Below are 21,675 nucleotides of genomic sequence, written 5' to 3' on the forward strand. Positions count from 1 at the left end.
AGGGCCAGGTAGGCAGGCAGAGCTTCAGAGTCTCAATGCGTGGATGAGACGATGGTGTAGGGAAGAGGGGTTTGGATTTATTAGGAATTGGGGACACTTTTGGGAGAGGGGGAGCCTATACAGGAAGGATGGGCTCCACCTAAACCAGGGTGGAACCAGACTGCTGGCACTAAACATTAATAAGGCCGTAGAGCAGTTTTTAAACTAAGAGATGGGGGAAAGCCGATTGGTGCGGAGATGCATGTAAATCGGAGAGAGACTTCTCTTAGAGGAGAATCCGTTGATAGAGCTTCTCTAAGCTGTAGTCGGAAAGAGAGGAGGGGAGAGGGCAAACCATGGGCCAGAGCTGACAAACAACCGCATAAAAGGAATCCAATGCATCAGGGAAGGGCAGACAAATAACCAGTGGCAAATTTTTAAAGTGCTTGTACACAAATGCTAGGAGTCAGACTAATAAGATGGGTGAACTAGAGTACCTCGTATTAAATGAGGAGATAGACATAATAGGCATCACTGAAACCTGGTGGAATGAGGAAAATCTGTGGGACACAATCATACCGGGATATAAAATATATAGAAAGGATAGAGCAGGCCGGGTGGGTGGCGGAGTGGCACTATATGTGAAAGATAATGTAGAATCAAATGTAATAAAAATATTAAGTGAATCAACATGTTCCATAGAATCGCTATGGATAGAAATTCCATGCTCCAATAATAAGAAATTAGCAGTAGGGATATATTACCGACCACCTGACCAGGACAGCGATACTGACATAGAAATGCTGAGGGAGATTAGAGAGGCTACCAAAATAGAGAACTCTATAATAATGGGGGATTTTAATTACCCCCATATTGACTGGATACATGTCACCTCAGGAAGAGAAGCAGAGATAAAATAATTTCTCAATGGCTTAAATGACTGCTTCTTGGAGCAGCTAGTGCAGGAACCCACAAGGGGAGAGGCAATTCTCGATTTAGTCCTGAGTGGAGTGCAGGATCAGGTCCAGGATATAACCGTTACAGGACCGCTTGGGAATAGTGACCATAATATAACAACATTCAACATTCCTGTGGTGGGAAGAACACCTCAGCAGTCCAGCACCCTGGCATTTAATTTCAAAAAGGGGAATTACACAAAAATGAGGAGGTTTGTTAAACAGAAATTAAAAGGCACAGTGACTAGAGCCAAATCCCTGAAAGCTGCATGGAAACTTTTTAAAGACACCATAATAGAGGCCCAACTTAAATGTATACCCCAAATTAAAAAACATAGCAAGAGACCTAAAAAAGAGTCACCGTGGCTTAACCACCATGTAAAAGAAGCAGTGAGGGACAAAAAGGTATCTTTTAAGAAGTGGAAGTCCAATCCTAGTGAGATAAATAGAAAGGAACATAAACACTGTCAAATCAAGTGTAAAAATGTAATAAGAAAAGCAAAAAAAGATTTTGAGGAACAGCTAGCCAAAAACTCAAAGTAATAACAAAATGTTTTTTAAGTACATTAGAAGCAGGAAGCCTGCTAAAAAGCCTGTGGGTCCCCTAGATGATCGAGCTATAAAAGGAGCAATCAAGGACGAAAAAGCCATTGCGGAGAAACTAAATGATTTCTTTGCTTCAGTCTTCACGGCTGAGGACGTTGGGGAGATTCCTGAATCTGCACCGTCCTTTGTGGGTGATGAATCTGAGGAACTGTCCCGGATTGAAGTGTCATTAGAGGAGGTTTTGGAACAAATAGAAAAACTTAATGTTAACAAATCTCCGGGACCGGATGGCATTCATCCAAGGGTTCTAAAAGAACTTAAATGGGAAATTGCTGAGCTATTATCTGTGGTTTGTAACCTATCCTTTAAATCGGTTTCCGTACCTAATGACTGGAAGGTAGCCAACGTGACACCAATATTTAAAAAGGGCTCTAGAGGCGATCCTGGCAATTACAGACCGGTAAGTCTAACTTCAGTACCGGGCAAATTTAGTCGAAACAATAGTAAAGAATAAAATTGTGAAGCATGTAGAAGAACATAATTTGTTGGACAAAAGTCAACATGGTTTCTGTAAGGGGAAATCCTGTCTTACTAATCTATTAGAGTTCTTTGAAGGGGTTAACAAACATGCGGACAAGGGGGATCCAGTAGATATAGTATACTTGGATTTTCAGAAAGCCTTTGACAAGGTCCTCACCAAAGGCTCTTGTGTAAATTACATGGCCATGGGATAAGAGGGAAGGTCCTTTCTTGGATTGAGAACTGGCTAAAAGACAGGAATAAATGGTAAATTTTCAGATTGGAGAGGGGTAACTAGTGGTGTCCCCCAAGGGTCAGTCCTGGGACCAATCCTTTTCAATTTATTCATAAATGATCTGGAGAAAGGGGTAAGCAGTGAGGTAGTAAAGTTTGCAGATGATACCAAACTGTTTAGGATAGTCAAGACAGAAGCAGACTGTGAGGGACTCCAAGAAGATCTCACCAAACTGAGTGATTGGGCAATAAAATGGCAAATGAAATTTAATGTGGATAAGTGTAAAGTAATGCACATCGGGAAAAATAACCCCAACTATACGTACAGTATGATGGGGGCTAATTTGGCTACAACAAATCAGGAAAGAGATCTTGGAGTTATCGTGGACAGTTCTCTGAAAACTTCCACACAGAGTGCAGTGGCGGTCAAAAAGGCAAATAGGATGCTAGGAATTATTAGGAAAGGGTTAGAAAATAAGACCCAGAACATCTTACTGCCCCTGTATAAAACTATGGTACGCCCACATCTTGAATACTGTGTACAGATGTGGTCTCCTCACCTCAAAAAAGATATTTTGGCCTTGGAAAGGGTTCAGAAAAGGGCAACTAAAATGATTAGGGGTTTGGAACGGGTCCCATATGAGGAGAGGCTAAAGAGACTGGACTTTTCAGTTTAGAAAAGAGGAGACTGAGGGGGGATATGATAGAGGTCTATAAAATCATGAGTGGTGTGGAGAGGGCTGATAAAGAAAAGTTATTTATTAGTTCCCATAATAGAAGAACTAGAGGACACCAAATGAAATTAATGGGTAGCAGGTTTAAAATTAATAAAAGGAAGTTCTTCTTCACACAGCGTGTTGTCAACCTGTGGAATTCCTTGCCAGAGGAGGCTGTGAAGGCTAGGACTATAATAGAGTTTAAAGAGAAGCTGGATAAATTCATGGAGGTTAGGTCCATAAAAAGCTATTAGCCAGGGGATAAAATAGTGTCCTTGGCCTCTGTTTGTCAGAGGCTGGAGAGGGATGGCAGGAGACAAATCGCTTGATCATTGTCTTCGGTCCACCCTCTCTGGGGCACCTGGTGTTGGCCACTGTCGGCAGACAGGATACTGGGCTAGATGGACCTTTGGTCTGACCCAGTACGGCCGTTCTTATGTTCTTATGAGGACTCACAGGACTGCCTCCAAAAGTCTTAGGATTTTTGGCAGTGTGTAAGGACTCATGTTCATAAGCTGTTGTGAAATTGGGTGGAACAGACTTAGAGGAAGTAGAGAGATGAGACTTTTTCCAGGTATCCTGGAGCCACACTCTTGCACAAATTCACTTACATTCAGGGATCAGTTGTTTCCCTGATTTACATATATACACACACACACACACACTGTGATGTCAACTTTTTTCTTCTTTTCAAAAGCCGGAAACTAGGAGGAGGAATCATGGAATACTAGAACTGGAAGGGACCTTGAGAGGTCATCAGTTCTCGTCCCCTGCCCTCACAGCAGGACCAAGCACCAGCTAAATCATCCCTGACAGGTGTCTGTCCAACCTGCTCTTAAATATCTCCAGAGATGGAGATTCCTCAACCCCCCTCGGCAATTTATTACAGTGTTTTACTACCCTGACACTTAGGAAGTTTTTCCTAATATCCAACCAAAACTTCCCTTGCTGCAGTTTAAGCCCATTTTGTCCTATCCTCAGAGGTTAAGGAGGATATTTTTTCACCCTCCTCCTTGTGTCCCCCTTTTAGGTACTTGAATACTGCTATCATGTCCCTTCTTGGTCTTCTCTTTTCCAAACTAAACAAGCCTCATTCTTTCAGTCTTCCCTCATCACTCATGTTTTCTAGATCTTTAATAATTTTTGTTGCTCTTCTCTGGACCTTCTCCAGATCTTCCCTGAAATGTGGTGCCCAGAACTGGACACAATACTCCAATTGAGGTCTAATCAGCTCAGAGTAGAGTGGAAGAATGACTTCTCATGTCTTGCTCACAACATCCCTGTTAATGCAGCCCAGAATCATGTTTGCTTTTTTTGCAACAGTGTTACACTGCATACTCATATTTAGCTTGTTATCCACTAAGGCCCCTAAATCCCTTTCTGCAGTGCTTCTTCCTAGACAGTTACTTCCCATTCTGCATATGTGAAACAATTGTTCATTCCTAAGTGGTGTACTTTGCATTTGTCCTTGTTTAACTTCATCCTAGTTACCTCAGACCATTTCTCCAGTTTGTCCAGATTATTTTGAATTGTGATCCTGTCCTCCAAAGCACTTGCAACCCCTCCCAGCAACCACAGACTTTATAAGCATACTCTCTATGTCATCATCTAAATCGTTGATGAAGATATTGAACAGAACTGGCCCCAAATCAGAGCTCTGCAGAATCCCACTCTTTATGCCCTTCCAGCATGACCATGAACCATTGGTACCTGCTCCCTGTTATGCACCCGCCTTATAGTAGCATTGTATTTCACTAGTTTATTGATAAGAAGGTCATGCAAGACTGTATCAAATGCTTTATTAAAGACTAGTTATATCATGTCTGCCACTTCCCCCTTATCCACAAGGTTTGTTATCCTATCAAAGAAAGCTGTCATATTGGTTTGACATGATTTGTTCTTTACAAATCTATGCTGGCTGTTACTTATCACCTTATTATCTTCCAGATGTTTGCAGATGGACTCATTAATTATTTGATCCATTATCTTTCTTGGCACAGAAGTTAAGCTGACTAGTCTATCATTTCCTGGGTTGTCCCTATTTCCCATCTTATAGATGGGCATTATATTTGCCCTTTTCCAGTCTTCTGGAATTTCTCCTATCTTCCATGACTTTTCAAAGATGATAGCTAATAGCTTAGATACCTCCTCAGTCAGCTCCTTGAGTTGTCTAGGAGGCATTTCATCAGACCCTGGTGACTTGCAGACATCTAACTTTTCTAAATTTTTAACTTGTTCTTTTCCTGTTTTAACTTCTGAACCTATGCAATTTTTACTGGTATTCACTATGTTAGTTGTCCAATCACCACCGAACTTCTTTGTGAAAACCGACACAAAGCAGTCATTAAGCACCTCTGCCATTTCCACATTCTCCGTTATTGTTTTACCCTCTTCATTGAGCAATGGGTCTACCCTTATCCTTGGTCTTCCTCTTGTTTGTAATATATTTGTGGAGTGTTTTCTTGTTACCCTATAGCTATGTCTGCACTCGCGGCTTCTTGCGCGAGTAATATGCAAATGAGGCTAAGCGTGGAATATCGTCGAGCATCAGTTGCATACCTAATGAGCCACCATTTTTTTCAGAAGAGGCTCTTGCGCAAGAAGGAGTGTCTACACTGCCCCTTCTTACGCAAGAAAAACCCTCTTGCGCAATGCCGTTCTTCCTGCGCAAGAGCCTCTTCTGAAAAAAATGGTGGCTCATTAGGTATGCAAATGAGGCTCGGCGATATTCCACGCTTGGCCTCATTTGCCTATTAGTCGCGAGTGTAGACAGCCTTTATGTCTCGAGCTAATTTGTGCCTTTGCCTTTCTAATTTTGTCCCTATATACTTGTATAATTTGTTTATATTCATCCTTTGTACTTTGACCAAGTTTCCACTGTTTTATGGGGCTCCTATTTACGTTTATTTTTTATTTTTGATGCCATCTATATTTTTGTTAGTCTCTAAGGTGCTGCAGGACTGTTCATTGTTTTTTAAGTTTTCTTTAATTATTTTTATTTTTCAGATCCTTTAGGATCCCCAGGTTAAGCCAGGGTGGTCTCTTGCCATACTTCCTATCTTTTCTGAACACTGAAATACAGTAAAACTCCAACTGTCCAGCATCCAGTGGTCTGGCATTCCTGATAGTCTGGAACCCGGAAGTGCTCCAGCCAGCCGGACAATTGGAGCTCCTGTGAGCCCCACGCATGCTCATGGGCAGGGAAAGGGAGGGGGAAGAGAGGAGAAGGGCTGGGGGGCGGGGGCGGCAGGGAACAGTGCAGCAAGGGGCAAACTCCCCACCATTTTGCAGGGAGGTGCGGGAAGCCCCATGCAGCCCCTGGCTACTGGCCAGCTGGGGCTGCAGGCGGCAGTGGCGGACTTGGGAAGTGGCGGAACAGAGCAGCTGGGGTGCTGCTGGGTTGGTCCCGCAGCGCTGCCCCTCACCTGAGCGGCATTGCTGGACCAAGCCGGCAGCACCCCAGCTGCTCTACTCAGCCGCTTCTCCAAGTCCTCCGCTCGTTAGTTTCAGCAGCGGCGGACTTGGGGAAGCGTCTGAGCAGATCACCTGGGATGCTGTTGGATTGGTCCGGCAACGCCACTCAAGTGAGGGGCAGCGCTGCGGGACCAACCTGGCAGCATCCCAGCTGCTCTGCTCAGCCACTTCCCTAAGTCTGCCACTGCTGCTTGCAGCCCCAGCTGGCCTGTCACCAGCGGCTGTGCGGGGCTTCCCCTGCCTCCCTGCAAAACGGCGGAGGGATCGCCCCTTGCAGCGCCATTCCCCGCCGACCCCCTCCCCTCTGCCATTACAGCGTGGGTCCTGGCAGACCTGTCTCAGCCCCCCGCCAAAGTACCTCCTGATACTCTGGCATATCCGATAATCCGGCACCCTCTGGGTCCCAAAGGTGCTGGATTATCAGAAGTCTACTGTAGTATGTTCTTGCACCCTTAATAATGTCCCTTTGAAAAACTGAAAATGTAGCTGAGTTGAATACCTCAGATATCTTGTTTACAGTACAGAAAGATGGGCATTTATGGGTAAATAGAGACATACCTTTCAAGGCCATTGAAATCCAAGGCCTCAGGAGCACCTGCTCAGAAACTAAGGCTACAGTCAGTGGTTGTTGATTGAATTGCACATACTTTATGGCATTGTGCATTATGATATGTGTTGAATTCCTGCTTGGAGCTTTTGTCTCATAGTAGAACCTAGTCAGGCAGAGAGGTTGTGGTCATAACCATCGTGGAGCTGTTTGAACGCATAGTCAGAGTCTCATGATTTTGCTTGACTCCACTTGTATGACTGAGCAGGGGACAGCAGAAATATGTTGATAAAGAACTGGGGAAGGAAACTGGACCCAGAAACACACATGCTGGATTGCTCACATTTAGCAACACACTTTGCTACAATGAAGATTATTTTCCTGACAATTATTTTATGCTTCCTTTTTACTTCTAGTGCTGGTGAAAGTGGCCTGATTGACAGCCCCAGAGATATCTATCCCCACAAGTGCAGCACAGGCAATTAGTGAACCAACTTCGTCAAACACACTCCCCTGTGTGCCTTCTCCCGTCCTTCGATGGACCCAATATAAAGGTAAGAGGGGCTCACACAGTCCATGGTCTCGCCTGCGGCTTCCCACCTTGCAGCCAAGTGCCCATCGGGAGGGAGGGTGGTTGATTTTTTTTTTTATTCATGTGGACACAAGTCCATTAGGAATTGTACTGAGCGCCAAACTCATTTCCCACTGACCAGGGTTTAATGCTATCTATTAATAAAATCACACATGATTTCTTCTGGAAACTCTCATGGCTGGATCTCTCTTGTCCAGTACCTTGTTTCCAAGCATGAGCAGTATCAGATGCTGTAGATAAAAGAGCAAAACAAACCCTTTAGTAGACAGCTCAGGCATAGCCTAACCATACAGGAGAAATTTCTTCCTCACCCTCCATCAGTGAGAGGTCCATGTCTGCCCAGAAGCAGTGTTTATCATAGCCTAACAAGGGAGATATGATATGATTATCTCACATAAACTATGAACATTCTTATTATCCGTATCAAGTTTGGCTTCAGATCTGTCTATCTCCAGAAGGTAGGGAGGGCTGGCTCTGAGGCTGTTCTAGCCCAACTTTCTGTTCCTATTCCACTTCCTTATTTCGCTGTCTGAAAGGAAACAGCATTTTTTTTAAAAAAAATCAGGGCATTCTAGGTCTTAATTCATCAGACCTGTTTGATTTCTCCTTTTAGGTCCCCTCTCTCAGATATTTCTGGAAGAGAAGACAGGTAAATATGCCTCTCGCAAACAATGTTTCATCTGGACTCTATCTAGCCTCTCACTTTTACCCTGCCCGTTCATGAGTAGGATGTTTGTAGGTGTGCCAGTGGTGTTCTGGAGTTTATAGGAGGGGACAGTGTCAGCTTGAGTGCACTGCTTTGAAAAATCTTAGACTCCTAGGCTACGTCTACACTGGCCCCTTCTTCGGAAGAGGCATGCTAATTTCGAACTTTGGAATAGGGAAATCCGCGGGGGATTTAAATATCCCCCGCAGGATTTAAATAAACATGGCCACCGCTTTTTTTCCGGCTTGGGGAAAAGCCGGAAAAGAGCGTCCAGACTGGCGCGATCCTCCGGAATAAAGCCCTATTCCGGAGGATCTCTTATCCCTACTTTCAAGTAGGAATAAGAGATCCTCCGGAAAAGGGCTTTATTCCGAAGGATCGCACCAGTCTGAACGTTCTTTTCCGGCTTTTCCAAGCCAGAAAAAAAGCAGCGGCCGTGTTTATTTAAATCCCACTGGGAATATTTAAATCCCCTGCGGATTTCCCTATTCCAAAGTTCGAAATTAGCATGCCTCTTCCGAAGAAGGGGCCAGTGTAGACGTAGCCCCAGGGTTGGAAGAGACCTCAGGAGTCATCAAGTCCAGTCCCCTGCCCAAAGCAGGACCAACCCCAACGCAATCATCCCAGCCAGGGCTTTGTCAAGCAGAGACTTAAAAACCTCTAGGGATGGAAATTCCAGCATAGGCAACATAGAATCAGAGGGTTAGAAGAGATCTCAGGAGGTCATCTTCTTAGAAGCTTGGGGGAATAGGAGCTAAATACCAGGCCTCCGGGTCAGGACTTCTGGGTTCCAACATTCCCAGCTCTGCTACTGACTCACTAGGCAAATCGGTTCCCACCCATGTGCTGCAGTTTCACTGGGGATAAACAGTGCCCTTCTCTCAAGCAGATTGCAAAGCTTAGTTCATGAAAGTGTTAAAAATCCCATGCATGAAAGGTTCAGAACATGGGATTGTCATATGAAATACTTTCTCTATTGTTTGTCCATTTGAATTTTACACAGATCCTCCCCCCCGCATACACACACACACACACACACACACACATATTAATACAGTAGCTATTTAACAACCTGAGGCTTATCTAAACTCATCTTTTTAAATGCCGCTTAACATAGGGTCCCTTTCAATCCCGCAAAGCAGCGGGGGAAGAGACTAAGATCGGTGGTACTTATAAACAAGTGATTTAAAAACCCTAAACCCATGCTGACAAGCTTGCAAGCGACAAAATTAAGCTGCAGTGCTGCAGCTTAACAATACAACGAGCCAGCTAGTTGAAAAGCTTCCCTGAGGCCAGACTTCCTTTGGATGCTGAGAACTCAGCTTCTGCCTCCTTGGGGAATCTTAGAGAGGTTTTTAATTCTGAGGGAGTTCATCTTCCAAGTGACATGGCCGCCTCCGCTTTTAATTCTAGTCTGCAAGTTACAGTTTTAACATCTTAGAACTGGGCTGGTCACTGTGACTAGGTCACTGCAGTTCCATGCACAAAGGAGTCTGGTTTAGTACTAATTAATGATTCTTTAAAGAACTCTGAGTGCTTCACACTTGAACTAAGGCCAGATCTGCTCTGGGCAAGGTTTGCCAGCATAGCTAGAGGTCAGCCGATGATCACAGTGGTCCTTTATGGTCTTGTAATCCATGGACCTAGTGCAGATGCCTCCTGTGCTGACAAAAAAGTGTTTTTACTGCATGATTATGTCAGTTTCCCAGATGCAATAAGTGATACCAGCAAAACCACATCTATCCTAGGGCTTTAGCCAGTATAGACGTTTCATCAAAAATATCACGCACATTCCCAACCCACATTACTACACTGGCAAATGTTGCTCATGTAGACCAGCGGTGTGCGACCCATGGATTGCGACCCCCAAGAGGGTCTTCCTGGGGGGAGGTCGCAGTGCTTTGACCCAGGCCAGCTGGCATTTTGTTTTCCTGGCTTGGCACCACATACACGCAGCAGAGGTGAGGGGAGCGGCAGGGGAGCAGACCGGCGTGTTAAATTAAAGGGGCTGTAACAAAATGTTCCTGGCTTTTTTTTTTTCCTCCCTCAACAAAAATCTTCCCAGCTCCAGGGGTCGTGAATGAAAAAAGGTTGAGCACCACTGATGTAGACCAATGTGCCATCTAATTTTGTCCATCCATGTGCAGAAAACATTTTATGATGTGCACCAAGGCATGAGTAGAAATGCCTGCTGGGAGTGCTGGGGGCACCCTGCTAATCAGCTGCATGGCATTTGAATTTCTCCTGGGCGACCGCCCAAGTGCTCAGCTTACAGGGAATACTGGTGTAGACCTCTCCTAGTTGAATCTCCCCAAAGAAGCAGGGAGAGACTGAGATCTACATTTTTAGAGCTAGGCAGAGAGGTGCAGACAGCCCAGGCCATGCAGAGAATCAGTGTCAGATGTGGAAATAGGATGCTCTAACCACTAAGCCTCACACCCAGTCCAGGACTGACTTTCAACTCCCCTGATCGAATCCTAAGTTCCCGATGGGAGCAGCATTGGGGCCGTGCAGTGAGGCGCCAGAGGGCTTGTTCCACTTTCAACCCTGCGGCTCATTGACTTATAGGGAGGAAAGTAGCTGAAGGAAAGTGAGTGTATTGTGGGCTCTTAATCTCCAAGGTAGCCAAGCAAATCTATCTGGTGGACTTGTGTTGGAGCGTGGTTTTCACGAGGAGCATCATGCCCCGCTGGGGAGCAGCGTTGATTAGAGAGGCTGCACGCCAGCCAGCAGAGGGAGCAGCACACTGCAAGTTCCACAAAAATCGTGTTTTACAAAGTAGAACCTGGAGGCTGTTTCCACCCTCGGTTCTACCTGTCGCATTGGGTTACATTGAGAGATTTAACTGCTTGACACTGTATTTTGTACAAAGGGATCGGAGAAGAGCAGCTGCCGCGAGCAGTTTGCCTCCTGTTAAATTAGAGTTGAGCTCAGACCAGAATCACCGAAGCAGATACCTCCAAACTCGGGGAAAGTTCAGATCTGAGGCTTGGCTTGGGATCATCTCGTACGATTTGGGACTAAGATCCTGGTGACAAAGGTCCAGGGCATGGAGCTGTAGTTGCATTAACAGCATTCTCCTGGCTGTGTTACAGTCAGACTGGCGCCTTACAGTGTACAGTGGTGTTCCCGGGGCTGAAAGAAAGGGAGGGAAAGGGGGCCAGTTGTAGCTGGGCCTCAAATAGCTATGCAAGTAAACTAAAATGGGAGGCATTAGGGGCCCAGTGAACATGATGTGCCGAGGCCCCAAATTTCTGCCAATATCAGTGCCACCTGAGTTACTGTAGGAGACAATCGGGTTTTCTTTCCCTAGATAACCAGGCTCTGGTTATGCAGCATGTTCCCCAGCCCTTCCCCCCCCCCCCCCCGGTCCCACGATTTACAGTGAGGATAGTGCTTAAAACAGAGCAAGTCTCGGGGAAATGAGCAAGCTTGATCCAAACAAGATTAACTCAGGCAGCCCCTTGTCGTTCTGGAATCAGTGAATGCAAGTTGAGACGCTGTGCCCGCTAACTCAGACTTTCGGATGGTCTCCTTGCTCCTTTTTTCCCAGCAAGATGGAAACCCTAGCTGCCTAAGGAGCAATCCTGAGTTCAGACACGCCTACAGTGCTGAGGTCTGACCTTCTAGCTGGCTGCAGCTCCTCTGGGAGCCGCGTTCTATCAGCCAGTTCCAGCCTGCGCTGACTGGCCGGCTTTGCTGGGCAGCAGAGCTGTGCAGATAACCAGCCATTGAACACGGACTTCCCTCACGCTGGCTGAGGCTGGAATCTGAACACCCCTTTGAGAGAGAGACAGGGAAACAGGGCTCCTGCGGCCTATTCCTGTCTCTGCTATGGACTGGGGAAACTGAGGCGCAGAGCGGCAGTGACTTGTCTAAGGATGCACAGTGGTTCAGTGGCTGAGCTGGGAACAGAATACAGGAATCCTGAATCCCTTGCCCCTTCTCTACCCACTAGGCCACACTGCTCTCCATGAGGGTTAGTAAAGAGATTTAATGTGAAGGTGGCTCTTGAGTGGCCCTGAAGGATCAGGGGACTGTATTTCTTGCAGCAGTCAGCCGGAGGGGGCATCTGTCCTTAATCTGACCTTTGTTTTTCAAACCCTTCATTCCATCCAGTTTGTCTAGCTGCCCCCACTTCAACGGCAGGACTGGGGAGACAGCCCCACGCTGCGGATACAGGCTTTCCCCAGGCACTCACTCTCCACACGCCGTTCTTTCCAGGGTGACAAGGCGAGCTGAATTGGGATGGATGAGCCCAGCGCCTCCTGGGGAAGCAAATGCCACTGGCTGCCCCTGGCAGAGACCACGGCCACGTAAGGTTCCCCCGGTGGTCAGACCCGGCTGCCTCGCAAGATGCGCGTGACGTTCTGTCAGGGGGTCCTAGCGCTCGCCATCGTCATTAATCTGCTGATCCTCTACTATGTCTCGAGGTTGCAGCAGCGGATGCTGCACAGGCACAGAGACCACATCCAGCCCAGCTCCCGCCTGCTGCCGGCCCCCCAGAGGTCTGGGGTGACCGTCCTTATCAGGGAGTTCGAGGACTTTGAGAACTACGTCCCTGACGTGGTGTACTCCTTCCTGAGGCAGAAGCCAGAGCAGCCAGTCCTGGTGGCAGCGGATACCTTGCCGTACCCGCCACTTGTATTACCAGATGCTCCCAATGTCCAGCTCGTGATCCTCAAGCCAGCCCCAGACCAGCCTGCCCACGCGTCCAGGCCTGAGACATACGTGAAGACGGAATATGTGGCCCTGGTGCCTGACGGGGTCAAGGTTGATTCCACCAGGCAGCTTGATCGTATGCTCGAAGAGTTCAAAGCCATCCGGGGCAGAGTTCAGATGGTGGCCGCGCCCGTCCAGTCCCTCACCCCCCTCCAGTGCTTGAACCTAAAGGTCAGCCTGAGAGAGTGGACAGCCGAATACAGTGTCGCGCCTTCCCCCAAGCTCTGCACCGCTCTGAAGGGGGACGCTGTGATTCTGCTGCATACGAAGGACCTCTTCAACCTCTCCGCCCCCTTGGCCAAGCCCCTGCTGACCTCCCTCTTCATGCAGACGTCGCTGCGGGGCTGGGCGGTCCAGCTCCTCGACGTCTCCTTCTCCTCAGCCCACCAGCCGCTGCTCACCTCCTCGCACAACCAGTGGAAGGCAGAGAACCGCGCCAAAGCCAGCCGGCTGCAGCTCTTCCGAGATTTCGGCATCAAGCGGGTTCTCCTGGAGGATGGGAAGCAGCAGTGGTTTGGGTGCAGCAAGGAGACGCCACGGTGCTTCGGCACCATCCATGAGGACACGCCGGAATATCTCTACCAGAACCGATGGACCCCTCCTTGCTGTCTACAGGCCCTGAGGGAGACGGCAAAATACGTCATCAGCGTCTTAGAGACATCCGGGGTGCGGTACTGGCTGGAGGGAGGGACGCTCCTAGGAGCTGCCCGACATCAGGACATCATCCCATGGGATTATGACGTGGATCTAGGGATATACCTGGAGGACATTCCCAACTGCGACCTCCTCAGGAACGTTGAGTCTGGCTCCATCGTGGATGAGAAGGGCTTTGTCTGGGAGAAGGCCATCGAGGGCGACTTCTACCGTGTGCAGTACAGTGAGCACAACCACTTGCACGTTGACCTCTGGCCCTTCTACCCTAAGAACGGGCTGATGACCAAGGACACGTGGATGGACCATCGGCAGGACGTGGAGTTCCCTGAACACTTCCTCAAGCCCCTGCTGCCCCTGCCATTTGCTGGCTTCACGGCTCTGGCACCCAATAACTACCGGAGTTTTTTGGAGCTGAAATTCGGCGAGGGTGTGATCGAGAATCCAGAGTATCCAAACCCAGGGCTGAAGAAACTGAATAAGGGGAAATAAACAAGCACTCTGATTTCTGCCTCTGCATTGGGGCCCAAGAGAGCATCCAGCTCTGAGCCCCACCAGAAGGGAGTTGTTCTGGTTTGAACCACGCTGCTGCTGGCGGGAGGTCTCTGCCCCCTGCTACTGGTACTGACCACCCACGCTGGGCGAGTCTACACTCCTCTGGTGCTGGGGGGGTTGTCCGAAGGGCTTGTGACTGCTTTGGAGGTGAGATACGTTGAGCACAGAGGGAGGGCAGTTAATCGTGTGGGCGATTAATAAAGCAACCCAGGGGAGACCTCATGGAGGGGCCGCCCTCAGCACACCTGCAGAACTTGCAGGGCTCCCTGCTTCCTTGCAGAGCTCTGCGTCTCGGAAACGGTCTGCAGGCGGCTCTCTGAGAGGAGACCAGGAAGCCGCGGCAGTTTCCCGTCAGTAGGGAGAATACACATTTTAATCCTGTCCACCCCCCCCCTCCCAGATAGGGGCTGGAAGGGTGTGACTCCTCTGAAGAGCTGTGGGCTCAGACAGCTTCAGGCTAACCAGAAGACAGCATTTGAACAGGGAGAGGAATTCGTTTGTGAGGCTCTTCCTGCGTTGGGAGGCTCCGAAGCTGCTGGCACTAGAGAGCTGACAACCAGAGACACACAGGCAGGTGCTGGGATCTCAGAGCGGGCGGAGGGGACTAAGTGATCGTATAGGTTGTGTCCAGCCCTCTTATCCATCATTGTGAACTTGAACCACCAGGCTATGCAGCAGCGTGTGTGGATTTCTCACCCGGCCTGAGAGCAAGACCTGGCGGGGAGGGGCAATTGTGTAGTATTGATGATGCACTTTGAGGCCCGTCCTGCTCCCACTGAAGGCCATGGGAGTAGTTCAGCCATTGACGGCTCAGACTAGAGCCCCCGCCTCGCTTTGCAGGTGGAAAGCAAAGTGTCTCTTATCATGGTGACTGGCTGGACATGAGTCCAGAGAGTCAGGAGCCCAGCATGGGACATTGCAGACATAGTTATAACCACGGCTGGTTCTGTTTCACGTGTTTACAAGACCTTTTACTTCCCCATTCAAAATGGTACAGTCCGCTGTGGGAGGATCTGCGGCTCTAGAATGTGTGTCTGCCCTGGTCTCTGAGCAACTGCTGCACATCCCCGCAGCCCTGCAACTGCTCTGGCAGAGCCGTGGGCACGAGCACCGGAGGATGTGCGTTCTCCAGAGTCTGGCTGCCAGAGTCCTGATTGGTCCAGGCCTGGTACATTGGCCTGGAGGAAACTCCAGGAAGTTGTCTGCGACAGTAGGCAAACTCCCTTCCCCTTCCTACAACAGATCTTGCTCCTACTTGGTTCCTAGCCTCGCCCAAGCCCTGTTGTAGCCCAGTTCCTATGCTGGCATTTTATTCCAGCTCTCTGACACTCAGCTCTGGTTGCTGGCATCTAATTCTGGCGCCACCCTCTAGGCCTAGCTCCCGACACCCTGGCTGAGCCATGGCTGGGTTTCATAAGAAAAAAGGAAAGGTTTGAAGTGATGCTCTTTACAGCCCGGAGTGGGAATGTTCTCATTTAAAGATTGACTGGGCTGTTTTGCTTTAGTTTAAGCCTTCCCTTTGTAGCTCTGGGAACCCAAACCGTTCAGCGCGGGGTTAGTGCGGCAGGACAAGGAACCGTCGTTGCCACATTTCACTGTCCCACGCTGGACAAAGTGTAGAAACTTAACTAAACTGCCTCTGCAGTGTGAAGGAAAGTGAGTGTATTAACTCTTTGTTTGCCTTATGGATGGCCTCAGGAGTAGCAGCATTGTGAGACGTTAATACCAAGACAATCCCAGGCATATGCCGTTGGCTTGGGGGAAATGCCTGACTGTGAGCCAGGGACCTGAGCTGTTGTCTCCAATTCCCTATGTAGTGCCTAGGACAGCTGACTTTCTCTCACCTGGGGAATGGAGCTAACGGTTCTTCCCTGCCTGTCCCGTGGGGGAGTGTGAGGCTTGCTTCGCGTGTCTGTGTCCAGCTGAAAGGCAAAGTTCTTGCACGCTTACCAAAAATCTGGTCCTGCCGCCAGCATCACCGGCCCCGTGTGCTTAAAGGACGTGAGACTGGCATAAAACTCACGAGGTTTTAAAGAATAGTAAATGTTGCATTCTGGGTAAGCCGTGAGGGGAGCCCTGAGACCAGTTTTCTAGTTTTTCTGTGAAGCCTTGAGGGTTAGAACCGTCTTTATTTTCAGAGAAACCCGAGATTCTCATCCAATCACAGTCCCTGGAGTGGGGCAAGAGCAGAGCCCTGCAAATCCACAGGTATCTGCCTCCGTGGCTGTGGCAATTTGCAGCTCGTTTTTGCAGATACAAATTTTGTATCCACGCAGGGCTCTGGGCATCAGTCTCTAACTACTACAGGGCACTAGAGCTGGCAACATTGAAAGGCAGGCAGTACAGTAGGAATGCAGCCTAAACACCTAGCTCCTCTACCTATAACAATACCTTCTGCTCCTGGAAAGGGACGGGATCATAGAAGTGAATGAGGGGGAACAGATTACTTTGACTGGCTCTGTTCTCCGTACACACACGCCCTTGAAGTTTGGCCTCAGGAAGGACTGTAGACCTAGTCCCTAAATCTGTGGAGTTCAGAGCATAGTCCACCAAATGGGTTATTTTAACTAATCATTAAAACGCAAAGCAATTTCCCCATCTGAGTTTCTTGGCATCTCCCGCCTTCTGGTTCAGCCTTTGGAACAGAGACTTGTTTTGATCGCATAAGGGGCTGTGAACAATGCCAGAGTTTAAGCCACCATATCTTGGCCTTAAATCCAGATCCTCAAAGTACTGATTCATTAATTTCAGTGGAAGTTAGGAGCCTGACTTCCTTTCGATGGTCATAGCTTTCACTACGTCTTGGAGCACTGGGGAAGTTCTTGAAGGCTGGAAGAAAGCTAATATTGTACCAACAACGGTAAATGGGATGACCCAGGTAACTATAGGCCTGTCAGTGTGATGTGATAGTCCCAGGCTGACGTGGGATATGATTAATGCCAATCAACATGGATTGATGGAGGATAAATCCTATTAACCTAGTTTGATCCTCTTTTAACGAGCTCACACGTTGGGTTGAGAAAGGTGGCGGGGTTGATGTCATGACCTTCTTGAGCGACATTTGTACCTCATGACATTTTGATTAAAAAGCTACAAAGATGTAAAATGAATGTGGCACATTTTCAGTGGCTTAGAAGCTGGCTAACTGATAGATCTCAAAATGTAATTGGTAACTGGGAATCAGCGTTGCAGAGATGAATTTGTAGGGATTTCCACAGGGATTGGTTCTTGGCCGTACACTATTTAACATTTATATTAGTGACCGGGAAGAAAACGTAAAATCGTTGCTGATAAAGTTTGCAGATGACACAAAAATTGGAGTAGTAAACAACGAAGAGAACAAGTTAGCTCAGGGCTGGGGGGACACTACAGCTCTGCCCCCCCCCCCAGTATTGAGGAGATGATACTGGGGGGAACCGGCTCCTGCTCCCTCCTCCCTTGGTACAGAGGTTGGGGGGAGAGGAAAGCAAGTAGCTGAGTAGTCACGTCCCTAATTGTAATATGGCTTAATGTAAACATGCCCCTCTGGGAAGAAGAGGGAGGGGGTGCTTTCAGGATGAGGGGCTCTAGCCTGGGAAGAGTGACTAGCCTGGGAAGAGTGACTCTGAAAAAATTTTTGGACAGGGGGCAAATAATCAGCTGAACCAAGCACCCCCAGAACAATGCTGTGGCCAAAAAGGCTAATGCAAACTGCAGCATTAGCAGAATCTTGAGTAGGCGCAGAGAGGTTATTTTCCCCTCTGTATTTGGCACTGCTCAAAATCTGAGTCCAGTGCTGGGGTCCACAGTTCAGGAAGGGTGCTGATAGGCCTGAGAGGGCTCAGAGGAGAGCCATGAGAATGCAGACTCCAGGTGCTCAAACAAGCCCAACCTGCCTGGCCCATCGGCTGTGTATTCATTGCACTGATCACTTAAGAATTCCTCAGGAGCACTCTGGATTGGCAGATCTCTCAAGATTAAGCCCAGTGTTACTCAAATGGCAGTTTGGTTGGGAACCCAGATGTCGTCAGTCGGGACACGCACGCTTAGGGAAAACCTGCTGAACCAGCATCAGTCGTCTGAATACGATTAGTGAAAGGGCAAGCCAGCAAGGTGGCTTAAGAGGATAACAGAATGCGTGTCTGAGCACCCATGTGCTCACAGCACCCCTTGCAGAACAGCCCAAAGTCACCCTCTCCAGCGGTTGTCAGTGCCACTAGGTGTCCCACGTCCCTCAGCACGCAGGCCCGGATACGACTTTGATAAGGGGCCATGCTGATGCCACTGTGCATGACGCGTTCATTCGCAGGAACGTCTCCCCTTTTCCTTGTTTGTATTTCCTCACCCTCCTGCTCCTGGAGACTCGTCTCCCATAGGCTACTAGCCCATTTACCTCACGTTTATTAGCATGTCAGTTACCATGGCACCCCTGTGGTCAGACAGCTGCTGATGTTCCTAACCCAAAATATCTCAAGCTGATGGACGCTAGCATCTTGTGACTACCTGAGCGCAATAGCCGTGACAGTGCTCTCTTGTGAGAGCTAGGGTGACTCCTAAAGGTTAAACTTAAAAAACAAATGGTCTGGTAGCACTTTAAAGACTAACAAAACATGTAGATGGTATCATGAGCTTTCGTGGGCACAGCCCACTTCTTCAGATGACTGACTGGAGTGTTGGATGTCCAGAACCAAAATAAATAAGGAAAGGGGGAGGAAGGACAGAAAGAGGCAGAGGGTAGGTAAGTATCAAAGAGAAAGCTGAGTAGGTATGTAACTGGAAAACAACAGATAGTCTATTAGCCACTCATACTGCAGCATTTGGGGCCACGTATCTTGATTTCTCACTGATCTATTCACAGTGGAGGAAAATCTCTGCTTGCTTGTCCACACTGGACAGGATGGGAAGAGGAGTGTAAAGAGCTGAACAGCCGTTGTGCCATTTTTTATTGCTTAAAGTGCATCAGGGACATCAGTGATAAAGTTGCACCGATGAGCACAGTACAGCAAAGGGCTCATGGACAAGAGCTGATGAGAGGGTGAAGAAAACATGCTAAAATGCAGATCTGTGCAGAATTGGGCACTTTTAGGCATCTCATCCCCATTTGATTTCCTGCAACCTGAATACCTGCAGGCTTTTTGCGCAAGTACATTTACAGTACAGCATCAGAAAACAGGGCTTCTTCCGGAAGAGTTATTCCTCTCCCCACGCAGAATAAGTGCAAGAGCTCTTTCACAAGAAGGCAGTGTAGGCAGGCAACATGAATTTCTTGCACAAGAAAGCCCTATGGTTAAAATGGCCATCAGAGCTTTCTTGTGCAAGAGAGCATCCGCACTGCCATGGACACTTGCACACCTGGGCCTCCATTTATCAATTTATTCTCATTCAAGATCTGGATTTCTAACGGGCTCCATCGTTACAACACTGTGGATTTCTTTACAGCAAGGAACAGAGAGAAACAGAACTGTCCCTAGTGTGTCTCAAGGGTTTTTCTGACACAGCCCAGGGGCAGCTGTCAATTGGTGCAGAGTTTTACCCCACATTGCTGAGCCTTGGGGTTACCATGGAGCTGCAAAGCGATAGCTGATCACAGCAGATGAAACCAGTTCCCATTGGGGCCCAGAGCCTCAAAAGTGCAGAGGCTTTCTAGAAGAAACACAGTCTGGCTTTAAAACCTGTCAGTGCTGGAGAACCCACTCCAGATCATGTTAAGCTGGTCCAGTGGTTAATCACGGTTAAAAAGTTCCACTTTATTTCCAGTCTGACTGTCTCACTTCAGCTTCCGGCCCAGGAGTCACATTAGGCCATTCTGTGCTAGATTGAAGGGCCCATCATTAGCTATTTATTTCCCACGTTAGTACTGAGTCGGGGGATCAAGTCACCCGTAACCTCTTTCTTCCGCAGCTTGCTGGTGGTTGCCATGTAAGGCAGTAATGCTTAGAGCAGACAGGCCGGTAAGGCAATGGCTTAGCTACACTGACATAGGACTCTGGGAAAAGGTACCGCTGTGCCTCTGAGAAGGGATATTGGCTCCCCCCCCCCCCGACAGTGGAAAGAACTCAGCCAGCCACCAGGGTGATGCTGGAGAGAGGGAGGGGGGGAAAAGAGAATCCAGCTGCAGTGACCGCTTGCTCTGCAGAGGGGGCCTGGCTTGTTTACCCCACAGCCTCTCACCCCCACTGTATAGCCCAGTCCCTGCACGTAGAGGGCACTGACTCTCCATCATCGACCCCTGCCACTGCTGGATGCAGATAGGAATCCAGATCCAGGCTGCACAATAGGGGCTTCACTCCTGGCCCAAGCTAGCTGGGACAGACTTACAGCCAAGCCCAGCTCTATAACACCCTAAAGCCCCGCAATCAGGAGGCAGCAGGGGGGAAGGCAATGGAGGGGGAAGGGTAGCAGCCATGCAACTTTATGATGTTCTGCAGGTCTGGGACCTCCCCTTGCAAGTGGCCCAGAGCACCCCCAGCTGGCCTAGGCCAGTTCTGCTGGCACTCTGCCTCAGTTTCCCTGTGACGCAGACAGAGCCAACAGGATGGGAGGGTTGAGAAGAGGCGCTGCTCATAGATCCAGAGCTGTAATGAAAAGGCTAACGCCCCTGCTGGGGGAATTGGTGCTTCCCAGACCCCCTGCCACAAGGGGAAAACTGCAGAAAGGAACAAGCTGGGGACCGCAGCAGGCACAACAGGCTTAAACTGGACTTTTGCTCCCCTGGCTTTTGCCAACCCTCTTCCCAGTCAATGGAGTCTCACCCTTCCTAAATCCAAAATCCTGGAGGGGTGGGGGCAAGAGAAAAGAGGAGAGAAGGGAGTTTAGTGAGGGGAGGGGTCCACTAACCCTGCCCTTTGATCCCTCACCACTGTTCTTGCCCTATCACTTGTCCCACTCTGGCGCTGGCTGGTCTTCCCAATTGCCCACAGTAGAAGACACGCTGCTACCCCATGCCTGGGGCTGAGCACAGCCCAGTAACAAACATGGTTATTGAGAATAAAGGGCAAGCATCAGCATGTAGCAGTGGCCAGTTAGGTCCTGTCGTGGCTACCTGAGGGCCCACTGGAGAACCAGCTGTAAGACACACATGGCAGGTAAACTGTTTTTGAAAGGAAAGGGTATGGGCCCAGTGAGCAGAAGAGCTCTGGCCCCAGTCTTGTTCTGGAGGGAGCAGGTGGGTATTTAAAGAACAACAGGTTGGATAGAAACGGCTGGTGTGGCAAGGAGGCAAAAGAAACCTTTATTCAAGCCTGAGCAGAAGGCCTCAGGGCGGTGTCCCTACCCCTTTGTCCCTTGTGCAGCCAGCCACTGAATGAGGGCTAAGTGCTGCTATGCCAGCCACCCCTTCCTGCTGGTACCTCCCCACAACTCTACTTTTGCCTCAGGTTCACCTCAGATAAGCAAAGTAGCCCAGAGGATGCAGCAAGTGGGAGCGGGACCAATAGCCAGGGGATTCTGCTCTTTGACCCTCCCTCCTACAGTCCATGATTGGGGGGCAGCTTGCTGGG

The 21,675-nt window shown here is 48.8% G+C and overlaps 1 protein-coding gene across 10 annotated transcripts in view; it reads left to right on the forward strand.

Moving 5' to 3' along the window:
• FKRP (fukutin related protein) overlaps window positions 1-17,597 on the forward strand; it is a 20,631-nt gene extending 3,034 nt beyond the window's left edge. For 7 of the 10 annotated variants that reach the window (XM_075915013.2, XM_075915011.2, XM_075915017.2 and 4 more), the window contains 3 exons: window positions 7,388-7,525; window positions 8,177-8,212; window positions 12,389-17,597. In XM_075915013.2, the coding sequence (XP_075771128.2) occupies window positions 12,626-14,134 (1,509 nt within the window). In that variant the 5' untranslated portion in view covers window positions 7,388-7,525; window positions 8,177-8,212; window positions 12,389-12,625 and the 3' untranslated portion in view covers window positions 14,135-17,597. Of the gene's footprint in view, window positions 1-5,655; window positions 6,125-7,387; window positions 7,526-8,176; window positions 8,213-12,388 lie in introns of those variants that run through there. The other 3 variants (XM_075915014.2, XM_075915016.2, XM_075915021.2) reach the window with 3 other exon arrangements.
• The last annotated feature ends 4,078 nt before the right edge of the window (window positions 17,598-21,675 follow it).

This window comes from Pelodiscus sinensis, chromosome 18, assembly GCF_052426305.1.
Source record: "Pelodiscus sinensis isolate ZL-2025 chromosome 18, ASM5242630v1, whole genome shotgun sequence".
Classification (NCBI taxonomy): Eukaryota; Metazoa; Chordata; order Testudines; family Trionychidae; genus Pelodiscus; species Pelodiscus sinensis.